Source organism: Leptosomus discolor, chromosome 5, assembly GCF_034619465.1.
Source record: "Leptosomus discolor isolate bLepDis1 chromosome 5, bLepDis1.hap2, whole genome shotgun sequence".
In the NCBI taxonomy this organism is placed as follows: domain Eukaryota; kingdom Metazoa; phylum Chordata; class Aves; order Leptosomiformes; family Leptosomidae; genus Leptosomus; species Leptosomus discolor.
This window is the reverse complement of record NC_141395.1, coordinates 41623925-41636430: the sequence shown is the minus strand read 5'-3', so window position 1 is coordinate 41636430 and position 12506 is coordinate 41623925. Positions and strand designations below refer to the sequence as shown.

At 46.9% G+C, this 12506-nt stretch overlaps 1 protein-coding gene across 6 annotated transcripts in view; it reads left to right on the top strand.

Annotated features, from left to right (window-relative positions):
• AGAP1 (ArfGAP with GTPase domain, ankyrin repeat and PH domain 1) overlaps positions 1-12506 on the top strand; it is a 384764-nt gene that overhangs the window by 75120 nt on the left and 297138 nt on the right. For 2 of the 6 annotated variants that reach the window (XM_086466245.1, XM_086466244.1), the window contains exon 1: positions 8939-10052. The exons of 3 other annotated variants lie outside the window; for them this stretch is intronic. In XM_086466245.1, the coding sequence (XP_086322371.1) occupies positions 8939-10052 (1114 nt within the window). Of the gene's footprint in view, positions 1-8899; positions 10053-12506 lie in introns of those variants that run through there. One more of the 6 variants, XM_086466246.1, reaches the window with a different exon arrangement.

Sequence of the window (12506 nt, the reverse complement as noted above, 5' to 3'; positions counted from 1 at the left end):
GGCCAGGAAGATCATGGTCATGGTGTGCCTGTCCTCTCCTAGGATGCCTGGCAGGTGGCCCTGTACCAGCCACAGCTAGCCAGAGGTTTTTCTTTCCCCTGCCTAGGCCTTAAGCTTCCTGTGTCCTGCATTATTTTTCACAAGTCAACTCTGACAGACTCTCAGGCCTATTATTACCTAGCTTGTACATACAAGCAACTATTATCTGTCACTGGGTGGATTTTTTAAGAATTATTTTCTGATCTAATTCTAGCCTTCTTCCTTCTTCCAAATGCATGGTTGTATTTCCATTCTCTCTGGTGGCTGTGCTTGGAGCACACTGAGATGTATGTGCTGCAGACAGAAAGGTAGGTAATTCTGACACCAATATTCAGACTACATTGCGTAACTTGCTGAAGCCAAAGAGAAGGTGGCTGTGGTGGGCAAGAGATAGGCTTGTTCAATATAATTTATGAAGGACAGAACCAGGCTAGAGCTGCAAAAGCAGCAGAGCTGTAAAGCTGAAGTTAGGTGTGCAGGTGTAGTTGCTGGGTAAATAAAGACTTTGGCAAGCTGCATATGAATGGAGCCTGTTTAGGTTTGCTGATTTGTGTAGTTCCTTTTACCACCCTGTTTTATGTACTTCAGTTCCCCTTGGGTCAGTATGTAGTTTTCAGAAAAGTACCTATCCAAAACCATGACCTTTGTATTTGCTAAACCTTTTTTGGCTTCTTAGCCCCGGGATGGCTTGGAAACACTCAAGTTGATTTCACATTACATTATCTTTATTGTTGTACTACATTTTTTGAAAACAGAAGCTTTAAAAAGTTTTGGCAAATGTTAAAAGCTTTTACAGATGTTGTGATTTGTTTAGTTACAGAATGGTGTTAAGCAGAGTTTTAATGCAAGTCTTCTGTAGTACATAAGTGGCTTTATTGCATGCAGTAACTGGAGGGTTAGAGCTCTGAGCAGTTTCCATCTATGTGCTTTTGTCTTGAATCAGAAGGCATGCTTTGTGATGCCATATAAAGTCATAGGCTTAACATGCAGATGCACTTGATAGATATACAAAATACACAATATATGTGGTGTATATAGCTATAGATATATATATGTGTGTGTATATATATAGTTTCTAGAGTTGTAAAATGGAATGTAAAGTTGTGACTGCACCACAAGCCTCTCTTCCACAAGATCTGTTCAGTTTGAATACGGAATAGCTGCATCCAGAACAATACCTGTACTACAGACACCGTAGCTGAGAGTGTTATGTACCTAGAGGTGAGACCAGATTATACTTCCCATTATATTCATTTTCTTTACTTCTTGCCTACAGATTAAAAAAATCGGGAGTCAAATATATGCTATATGTTATGACACAATTTTGTACAGAAATGTTGCGTATCTGATTAAAGCATGAACATTTTTGTCACTGGTCAGAAGCATAACCACTGGCTCTTACACTGCTCAGCGAATGCATGGCCGTGTCAGTAACAGGTGTCGTACCATATCCCTCTTTGTTACATTGATTGTTTAAAGTTCATGCTTCTAGAGTAGTATGCTTTCATAAAAGCTTAAGCCTCTGAATTCATGGCACTTAAGAACTCTGTCTAGGCTTCATGCAAATAGTAATGTGACTTTAAGTACTCAACTGAATTGTCATTAATGATAAATTGACATGCTTCCAATATTTGTGATATGAAAGTTTAGCCAAAAGTGGTTTCTCGAGTTCTGCATGTTTGGTTTTTTGTTTTTTTTTGGTTTTTTGTTTTTTTTTTCCCTTACTGCAGCGCAGTCTCTTTAAGTGTGTAAATGATTTGAGGTGAAAGGCGGCCTGCCTAAAAATGAATAGCTAGCAGCCATCTGGAAATCCTGCTTCGTGAGATGCTGAAATACCATATGTAATAAGCAGAAGTTGCGATACTGAGTTCAAGAGACTGGAGCTGTATATTGGTGCTGCCAGTTACAATATTTTACTGGGCATGAGACGAGGATTAAAGGAAATGTATGATAGTCTGAGTTAAATTACTTTCCTTTTAGAAAAAAGGAATAATAGCGAAAATGAGGTAAGGATTTTTTTGAAACTTGTACTGTTTCTTCTAGAGACAAACATGGCTTTTATTTTTGCAAGCTGTGGTTTTTAAAATAAGATTCTGAAGTGACATTGTATGTGAACTTTGATTATTGTTAACAGCCCCCTAAGGGAACACTGGATGTGTAGAAAGAGGAGTTGTCTTCTAGTTTATTCTTGGAAGCTTTGCCTGCCAGTAGCTGAGAGGGCAGCCAGGTGACAGGAGCAGTCCTTCTGGAGTGTCCCTGGTGATCCTTTTCTAAATGTCTATCAGATGGTTGGGGTGCCTTGCTGCTGCTTTTCAGTGTCTGAGGTGTTGTATCTTAAGAAATGGAAAAGAATAGCAAGCAGGCATTGTATAGGTTATACCAGAAGCCTACTTAGAAGGAAATTAAAGTTGCAGCATTCGTATTTCTAAAGTTATCCCGATGGATGGATGATCTATGTTGGCAGCTTGAATTAGAGTGGAAGCTGAGTTTTGGGATCATCTGGCAGGTTGACTGCAGGGCTGCAGAGTGGGGACTGGTTCCTTCCCCAGAGGAGCAGCTGAAACTGCAGATAACTCAACACTGCGGGGACAGGGAGAACTTCTAGCAGCTCTGGTGAGCGCCTCAGGATGATGGTCTGCAGTGTTACTGCCTCAGTTATACCATTTGTGGACTTACTTCTCTGGATGCCTGTTTGTTTAGTGAGAAGATAACTTATGACTATCCTATTTTATTCAGTAGAAATCCAGCTGCAGTCAGGTGTTCTGTTTTGTTTTTAAAATGAAGAGAAGCAGATGGATAGGTAGAATATATTAATTGTAATGGCTCCAGCAGCTTGAGGGCAGACATCAGAAGGATAATCTGTCGTGCAGAAAAAACTGAAGGCTTTTTATGGTTTTTCCCTTAAATGTTTTTTATTCTCTTCTTTTAAATAAATTGCGGTGATGACATCTGCCACACTTGAGCATCTGAAATGATACACAGTTTGGAATTTGCTTGAAGCTGTCCAATAACAGGATTAAAAAAAAGAGTATCTTCAGTATGTATCATGGCAAAAAAAAAATCATAATTAATTTAAGTATTTCTCCCCATTTCCCCATCACTCATCTTTAGTGAATGGATATAAGTCAAAGATATTTCATTATTGTATTTATATTATAAAATAATGTATTCTCATGAAGCATGAGTCTCTTAGGCCGTGCAGTACATAATAATACAGTACAAAATACATATAATCTATGTGAAAGGAAGTACTAAAATCCACACTTAAAAATAAAGAAGAAAAGTATTGTAAACTGTGTTATCCCATATAGTGTAATAGCCCTAGCAATAAGACACGTAACCTTCCTGGAGCAGCGATGCCAACCTTTGGAAGTTTGAAAGCACTCTGAGTTTTTGTGAGGAGTTGCTGTTGCAATTGGTGGGATTTCTGTTTAGGTGCAGAGACCTTTGCCCGAGAACAGCTCTAGCTTTCCGGGATGCGTGCTTCTTACATGTACGTAACAGCTTCTGTAAGGCTCCACGTTCATCTGGGCTTTTCTTGAAGCAGTTAAGCAGATGAACCTGATGCCCAGTATCCTGTGACCCCTCTAAGAGCTCTGCAATGGATGTGAGGCACACTTAAGTGTTGTGGGCTTCGAATGGCTTGCTGCAACCTCATTTTCCCTTATAGATGTGGAAACATTTTGTTTCTCTCCTGGTGAAAGACAGATGATTGAGTTGCAGTTTTACTACATGTCCCATCACCCTTATTCCCTTTCCTGCTCAGCATCCAGTGTTTTTAGGACAGGAATGTGATTTCATTGTGCTGACAAGTAAGACCATTATTGATAGCAAATGCAGACTTCTCGCTGGTAGCTCCTGTTCTCTGTATTGTTGTGAGATGTCTGTGTTCTTCGTCTGAGTAAAGAATTGCCTACAGTGAATTCAGGCCTGTTTTAATGAACAAGTGCATAGTGACAGAAGAACACAGATCAGTGGCTTAATGCAAACCCTGTGGCTTGCGAGAGACCTTGAGTTTGGTCTCTCTGTTGCGGGTACCCTCCAGCACAATGTTGTTCTCGTCCAGATGCCTTCTCATGTTTCCTTGTTGAATGGTGATATGAAATGACAGACAGCGGATGGAGCACAGTATCTCTAGAAGAGCAAAGTGAAATCACATCTGAATTAGACTCTAAGAATTGTTCAGGTGACCTAATTGCATCCTCCACAATCAATTTGTTAATGGAACAACTGCTTGGAATGATACCGTATGTCTAGAGCTTAACTTGCAGCATGCAAAAATATAAAATTTGGATCCGCTTTTCTTAAAAAAAAAAAAAAAAAAGAGAGAGCAGCAAAGACTTGAATGACTAGAAGTTGTCCAAAAAAGCAAAACATAGGCATATAAATGAGCAGTATCACAAGAGTTGTGCAGCTCTAAAGGCTTTGGCAAAACAAGCTCACCTGTCAAGGCTGTCTGAGGATAGAAATTTTATTGCTCAGGTGCTACCGACATATACGAGGCATATGTTTCTCCTTGTCCGGGCTTTTACATTTGAAGGGTGATTGTGTCGAATCTGCTGGTGAAATGTGAAACTTGTAAGGAATTAAGAATAAGGAACTAAAGAATGACTCGGGAGTCTCTTCGCAAAAAGAGTTTGTGGGAAAAGAGAAAATGCAAAGCCTATTTTACATTGCTTCTAATGACAGAAGAATTCTTTGCTTTATAAAGTTAGTACCACTAATCTTAGTTGCTTACAGTGAAATTGCTTTACAGTTGTTAAAGAGTCATAATGCTTCTCCTCCCAGCATGGTTGTCCCCGCCGTTGTTGGTGTTCAGCAGTCAGTGCTGTGTGCTGGTGACCCAGTAAGCAATGGTGTGCAACTCAAGGATATAATTCAGAACGGGAAGCAATGAAAGCTGTATTCACGGGGCTTCCTCTGCAGTTTTTCTGATCATCTTAGTTTTAATATTTTTTTTTTTGTCTGGAGTATTTAATTTGTGGTGCACAGTGTCTTGCTACTGATACAGCTGTGCTTGCAGCACTGCGGTTTTAAAGCAAAGCCGTCTGTACAAGGCAGAAGGCCACGTGAAGATTGTATGAAGCATTTTAAAGGTGTATTTGAGACACCCATGTTACCTGTGTTTCACCATGTCAATTAAAAAAAAGATGGGGTTTTGTTGCTGAAAACTGTGAGACTAAATTATAGTAGAGTGCTTCTCTTGGGTGGAACATGTTTATGCATTTTAAGTCATCAGGTTGGGTTTTGCTGGCTTGCTGGCAATGCTGTGAGATGAGCCAACTTCCTGTGTGGAAAAAATCAAAATATTCCACTTATTCAAAGGGCTTTACATTGCCTCTAGAGATGCACTGGGGTTTGGTTTTGTTGCTGATGAAGGTCTTCAAAGTAGCGTAGGTAGACTTGACCTTGGCAGGAGAATGAAAAGTGGCAAACATGGCCCTTTAATGGCTGCACTGAATGGAGGATTTATATGATACTGCTTTTCAGCGTGTATGTCTTGGAGGAGACTTTGTCAAGCAAAATGCTTTGGAGGTGTTGCACGTACTTGGCAGAAAGCAGTATAGCAATTTGCAGTGTTTGAGTTAGGTGGGATAAATGAAAGGTCTGATGTGTTGGTGGGCCTGCCGCCTTCCAGAAGCCCTGTATTATTGTGCTCTGTGCTTCCAGATGCCTGCAGAATGAAAGGTAACCAGGAGCTGCTGCCGAGGGCCCTTCAGGACACACGGTGTAGGCTTGAAGCCAAAAGACTTGTTTGGGTTGGCTGCTGTGGCTTCTGGCTGCTCTTGTCCTAGGGCCTGAGGGACTTCTGTTCTGGGACCGGATCTGTGCTAATTGCAGGAGGGGAGGAGTAGTCAGGCAGGAGGGAACACGCTGTTGCTGCTTGGATCTTGGCCCAATTGGGTTGGGCATGGTGGAGTGATGCTGCGCACGGGCTACGGGCAGAATCCCTTGAGTTAAGGTATTGCATGGGCCTCCATGGCAATTTTGGAACTCCTAGAGAATGGTAAACATGAAGTCTCTTATTCTGCAAATTATGTCCCTGGTCTGAGAGACCTCAATGTTGTATGGCCAACTAATGACAGGTTTCTTAAAGCTGGTGTAGTTTCTCTGTCTCGGGTGCTGGAGAGAGCTGACCGGACCCGCCGATGATGGTCTCTGGACTGCCAGCAAAGCAATTACGTTACAATTAGCCTTACTTACAAGAAGCCTGACAAGGAGCGGCGGGGTGGCAACCTGTGGTGAGTAGTCAGCTCGAGCAGCAGACCAAACTCCGAGTACGTCTTGCTACCTGCAGAATAGCTGTTGGAGCATCTCGCCGATGATCGCTGTACCCTTTCCCAGCGGCGGCGTGGCTGTGGGGCGGGGAGCGGAGCGGGGGCTCCTAGGGCCGGCCCCGGGCAGGGGCGAGCCCCCGGCGGGGCGGGAGGATGCTCCAGGGAGGGGTGAAGGAATGTGCTGCCTATTTGCTCTTAAAAGTAATTCCTCTGAAGGGGTCTGTCATTCCGGGAGGATGAAAAATGGTTGATTCCACTCCGGGTAGGAAGGCTGTTTGCCCGGAGCGGCGCGCTGGAAAGCGCGGCCTGGATTTCGTTGGAGGATGCGATCGGCAAGTCGGGAATGTAAGCGCGCTGAGTTACAGCGGCTGGAGTCTGGTGGGTTTGAGGGTTTGGCGTCTAGTGAAGTGTGTATCTTATTTCTTCTGTGGTTAATTATTATTCCTGTATTTCTCACTAGACCCATTCTGCTCCCACTCCACCCCACCCCACCCCCCATTTAGAAATACACGTTGGAAATGGTCTTTTGGATGTTGCAGAAATAGAGAAAGCTACTGTCATTCTGTGGTGGTGAACAAGCGCTTAGAAAGATTTGGAAACTGTTTTCAGGCTGGTCAAGTGTGAACTCATGTTGGGCTGTTCTTAAGGCCTTTTCTCTAGGGCTGGTCTTGATCAGGTTTCTGCTGAAGATACATGTACAGATCTGGTGAACAGGACAGAGGTTAATAATGTTAATTATTCAGTGTTGAAGACAACAGCATTTGTCATATCTGGAGAGGCAGGTTAAATCAGCAGTTCATTGTGTTCCAACTGGTCATCGATCTGCAGCATGCATTGCAGGATCCCAGTGCCTCAAACTGCTGTGTGTGATAGCTGGAATCCAGAGCAGCCTTTACTCTTGGTGCATCTGGTGTGAGAATACAGCCTCCCACCTGGAAGTACTCCTGGGGGTACATCCTGCCAGCTTGTGCCACGTGTCTCTCAGTCTGGAACCGTGGTACCTGTCTGGGGAGCACCCAAGTAGAAGCTTTTGTCTTCTGGGCTCTCTTCTGTCTGGTTCGTGAAGCCTTGACAGCTTTGGGGTTCCCTTCATTTTTGTGTTTACTGTTTTGAACCATACTGGCATTGGTAGAAGGTGTTTGACTGTAGACTTGGAAGGGATGTACAAGGCAGTTGAAGGTAGTTTTTGAAGCTTGATTTTGAAAAGCATATTATGCACAGGACCTGGAAATCTTATGCCTTATATTGTTTGTCTGCTATCATGGCTTACTACTGACTTCTTTTTTTTTTTTTTTTTAATGTAAGCATCTATTGTTTTTTTACTTCTTCAGCATCCCTGATCTGAAGTGCTTGAGAGCTGGCAAGGTGGGTGTGAAAGGAGTGAATATCACTCTGCCTTCCAGCTCGGTAGAAGAGCCAGGTTCTGTTGAAACCAGTGGTTGGGAAGGATACAGTAGGTCAGCTTTCTGCATGACTAAGTGTGTAATACCGTGGCTTTTTAATTGTGCGAATTGCTACGGTTAACAAACATTTGTTAAGGACAATCACAGTTGTCACAGATGAAAAATAAATCAGTTCTGAGTCATTCTTAGCCTTCATTGTTAAGGAGGCGGTGTTGCCTTCGATTCGCCCTGCGTCCAGGATCACGGGATGCAGAGCAAGCTGAGCTCAGGCGGGGTCTGAGCCTTGTTCCGAGTCGATGGGCGATGCACGCCTTGGACTGTTGTCTGGGAAGCGTGAGGTGTAGCTGCAGTCCTCCCCTTCTGAAGGGAGAGTTGGAAGAGGAAAACCAAGTGAGAGCCTGCTCCTCCTCCCCGGAGCCCTCCAGCGCCTCCCCTTGCCGCTGTCTGGTGCCTCGCCTCCCTCCCCCGCTCCTCGGCGGGTGGCACTCCGCTCCTCGGCCGGCGGCGCTCCGCTCCGGCGCTTGGGCGAACCCCGGCTGCCGTGGCCGCCTGCCCGCCGCGCCGCCCGTCCAGGGCCGGGCGCCTCGGGGCCGGGCGCTTCTGCTACCGCCGCGCTGGGCACCGGCGGGTCTGCCTCCGGACGGGCCCCCTTCCAGCCCAGCCGGGGCAGCGGCCTGCCGCTGCCCGCCTCTCTGCGCTCTCGAGGACGGATATTCAGCGGATTCGCCCGGTGGAGGGGAAAAAGGAGGGGGGGGGGGGAAACCCAAACAAAAAAACCCAGCAAAAAACCTCCGCAAGATCCGCAAACGTGCAGCCTTGCTGTAAACAATGAGATTGAAGGCTGCTGCTGCTCTAATCCCTTGAATACCGGAGCGGGCTTCTTCCCCAGCAATGCATTTTGGGATCCGCAGGAGGATGCAGGCGGTTGCTGCATGGATTTAACTCGTCCCTCGGTGTCTGCTCGGCAGGGGCCGGGGAGGGCTGGATGGCGCTGACATGGAGCGACGCCGGAGCGGAGCTGCCGCCGGTGAAGCGGGGTGACTCCCCGAGGGGAGTGTGACACGGGAGGATTCTTTTAATTTTTTTCTTTTTCTTTTTAATTGGGTTGCAGTGGTTTGTAGTTCTGCATTTCCATTCGCAGTCTCTCCGGCGGCGGGCAGGCTGCGATGCCCGGGCTGGATGCTGCTTCCTGAAGGGAGGCGAGCAGCCGGGAGAGACATGTATCTTCTGGACAGCAGCGAGCTGCCGGCCGCCGCCGCCGCCTCCTCTCCGGAGAGGATGCAGCGGGGGACCCCCCACAGAAAAACCGTCTACCGCATCTCCGTGACCATGGTGAAGAAGGAGCTGCTGGAGCCGGAGAGCGGCCAGCCCGGGCCGGAGGTGCCCCGCCGCGGGCGGCGCGGAGGGAGCCGGGCGCCGGGCTCCTCCAGCCTCACCAGGGCCGGCCTGCTCCTGGTGGAGGAAGAGGAAGGCGAGGAGGAAGGCGAGGAGCGGGATAGAGTCCCCAGCCCATGCGGCTTTCGCAACTTCAGGACCCTCAGCACCGGGCAGCTGGAGCTGGGCCGCCTCAAGGTGCCGCGGAGTGCGGAGCAGCCTTTTTCCGCCCAGCTCGCCCTCGGCGGGCCTCGGGGCAGCCCTTCCCCGGAGGGCAGGGGCGGGGAGCCGGCGGCCGCCAGCGGCGGGGTTGAAGCTTCGGCCTCACCCGAGGAGGAGGACAGGGGGCCAGGCGCCCGCTGCTCGGGCTTGGCCCCGCAGACAGCAGGGGAGCGGGGGCAGAGCCCGCGGCGGCAGCCGAGCCTGCTGCGACGGAGCTTCAGCTTCAGGCACTGGAGCGGGGCGGTGGAGCCGCCGCGCGTGGGGGCGCTGGGCCGGGTGCGGCGGCACAGCAGCTCCGGCTGCCTCCCTGGGCCGCCGCCGGGCCAGGGGGCCGGGCAGCGGGGCTCGCCGCCCGCAGCCGCCGTCGTCGTGCCCCCTGAGAAGCGCAACACGCTGGACGTGGGTGAGGTGCTGAGCCAGGCCGAGCCGCTCTCCCGGCTGGAGCGTTGGGAGCGGAGCAAGAGCAAGAACAGGACTCTGGATAACAGCGACCTGCAGCGGCTCTCCGAGCGGCTAGGGCGGGAGGGCACCGCCGCCGCCCACGAGCATCGGCTGCTGCGCTTCTTCAGCGGCATCTTCGCCCGCAAGGACGGCACCGCCGCCCTCTTCGGCAGCCCTCACGGGCGGTCCCCCCGCAGCAGCTTCTCCAGGTCCAGGGCTTATTTTAGCAGCCTCAGGAGAGCCACCGTGGACATGCAGTCTAGCTCCGAGAGCATCAACGGGTCCCCCCACAAAGGTGCCTTTCCTTGTCTCATCTTGGGGGGGTGTGGGGGTGTGGGTTTGCTGCAAAGCTCTGCGGCGGTGGTAAGGGACCGTGGGCCAGAAGGGCCTTTACGTGTGAGGAGAGGGAGGTGCTGCACTGGGATACGTGGTGGTTGTCTGCGGTGGTGGATGTGGCGTGTTTTTAAGTGTGTGCTAGTACTTTCTTCTCGGGTGCATCGCCTAGCAGTTCTGAGGAGGGCAGGTCAGGTTGCGTGCCTCCTGAACCAAAAAGCACTCTGGGTTGGTTGGTTGTGCGTTTTAGGACAGCAGAGTGAGGCAAGTGTAGCTCGTCTAATTATGGAGCGGATGTTGAACTCTGGTGCTGCTGTATATAGGTCACTGGGTGGCCCAGTGCTCTGCCACACTGGGACCTTCCCCTTTTGGAAGGGCTTTTGTAATCCTAAAGATGGGTTATGGTGGTCAGAAATATGAGCACTCGCTTTGGAGGAGTAGGTGAATACTAATGTAAATGTACTGTAAATCCTAAACCTTTTCTGTCACAAAAGAACTTAAACTGAGTTTGATGTTCTTTAAAAATGCAGCACAAACTCAGAAGCCGCGGTCTTTGTACTATTTTATATGGCTGTGTACAAATCTTTAACTAGCCAACTGTTGCTAATGCTAGATGGAAATCAGATTGGGATTTCTGGGGTTTGTAAATCCCTAGGATACAAGAAAAACTTGAAAATTAATCTTACTGTGGGATGGAAGTCAAGAGCTGACTAGCTGCTTTCTGTAGGCATCTGAAAGGATCACAGTATCATTGACTGGGACGTGTTAAACCAGAAATGCTGGTTGTGGAACTTCATTGTAAGACAAGGTTCATAGCTGTGCTTTTCAAATCTTTAATGGGTATTTGTGATGAAACATTTAACTAGTAATTACAGTAGCCTTTGAGCACTATGTGCTTATCAGAGTGGCAAATGATCAGTAAGTTGCTGCTTTTCTAAAAATACAGTTCTCTGTTAGAAAGATTAAGCTTTCTCTAAGGCACAGGTACAGCAGAGGATGTTGTAAGATCGGGCGGGGGTGGTTTATTGTGGGGAAGCAATAGCCTGAGATGTTTGGTGGTGCTGCTAGCCTGTTACAGATCCAGAAGTCTTGCTGCAAGTGGAGCATGCCCGGAGTTGGAGGCACAAGGAGCAAAGCCAAATATTTAGACCTAGTAACTGGGGATTGTAATATTTTATTGATGTAGAAGCATTCATGTGGGCTTATAATAATCTTGACGGTAATTGTGGTCAGACCTTGGTTAAAGTTTTAAGTAACCACAACAGAGAGTTATTTCATACAACTATTTATGCCTGTCCTGTGCCAATATGTTTAAACTGTTTTAACAGCATACAGTCGTATATTTGGAGCGCTGTCCTTTCAGCCCGGGAGAAGTTGGAAGATTTCAGTTAATCAGTAACAATTGATAGGCAGCATTGACATGTTCTAGAGAGGTTTTTCCTCTACATGCTAGTGTCACATTTATCAAAGGCAAGCTTTGAGTCTCTTTTTCCAGAAAAAATGGGACCAGTGATGTGACTACAGGTTAGTAGTGGCGTTGCAGGCTTGTGTTACAGGTTAGCAGGCCTAGCATGCTCTGTGCTTTCTCTTTTTCTCCGGAGAAGTGCAGTTAAAGCTTTTGGTATCAGAAAAAAAGTCTGCACAGTTTCAGCTGTTGGTTACTGGTGTTCTCCAGAAAGCTAAGCTTAAACTAATTTGTTTTTAATTTTTCCTGTTGTTTCTTAGGAAGAAAAGTTTAATGAGATTAGCTTGCCAAATGTATTAAAGTATTTTAAGATTGGAACGAGCTGCTATTGAGCCAAGACTTGTCTTTTGTTTCTTTTAGTTGATGTGAAATTGGTATGCCCTTGAGAGTCCTGTGCCTAGATTTTGGAGTAATCATGGAGATACAGGTGGAATCTTGATTTTAACATGTTTTTTTTCTTTCCCCTGTGTAACCAGTTGGCAAAAAGAAGTTTTATTACTTGAAACCCTTGTGCCATTGGTGTTCTGTGTGTTTGGTGCTGTGCATGAGTTATTTGGCTTTGTAGTTGCTATACAGGGCCTGCCTAAGTTCTGTAGGGAAAGCAGAAGTTTTAAACAGTGTACCTTGCTGCTATTTTCAGCTTGACGTAATCCCCCAGGTACTGCAGTATCTGCTTGTATGATATTTCTTCAAAATCTTTTGGGTATTGTTCATGGTCTCTACTTTTGCAAGGACTGCAACATGTTATGTAATGTATTCTAGACTGCAGAGGTGATGTCAGAAAGCTTTTTTGCTTTATGGGTAGCTTTGTGTTAGAAACATGTGTTTATCCATTTCACAGTAAGCATTATAAAGTAGACAAATTCTGTACTAACACTGCTATTCTAGCGTTGGAGTATTTTTCCATCTAAATATCAAACAGGTTTGAAGTTCACTCGTCTCAGATTTTAG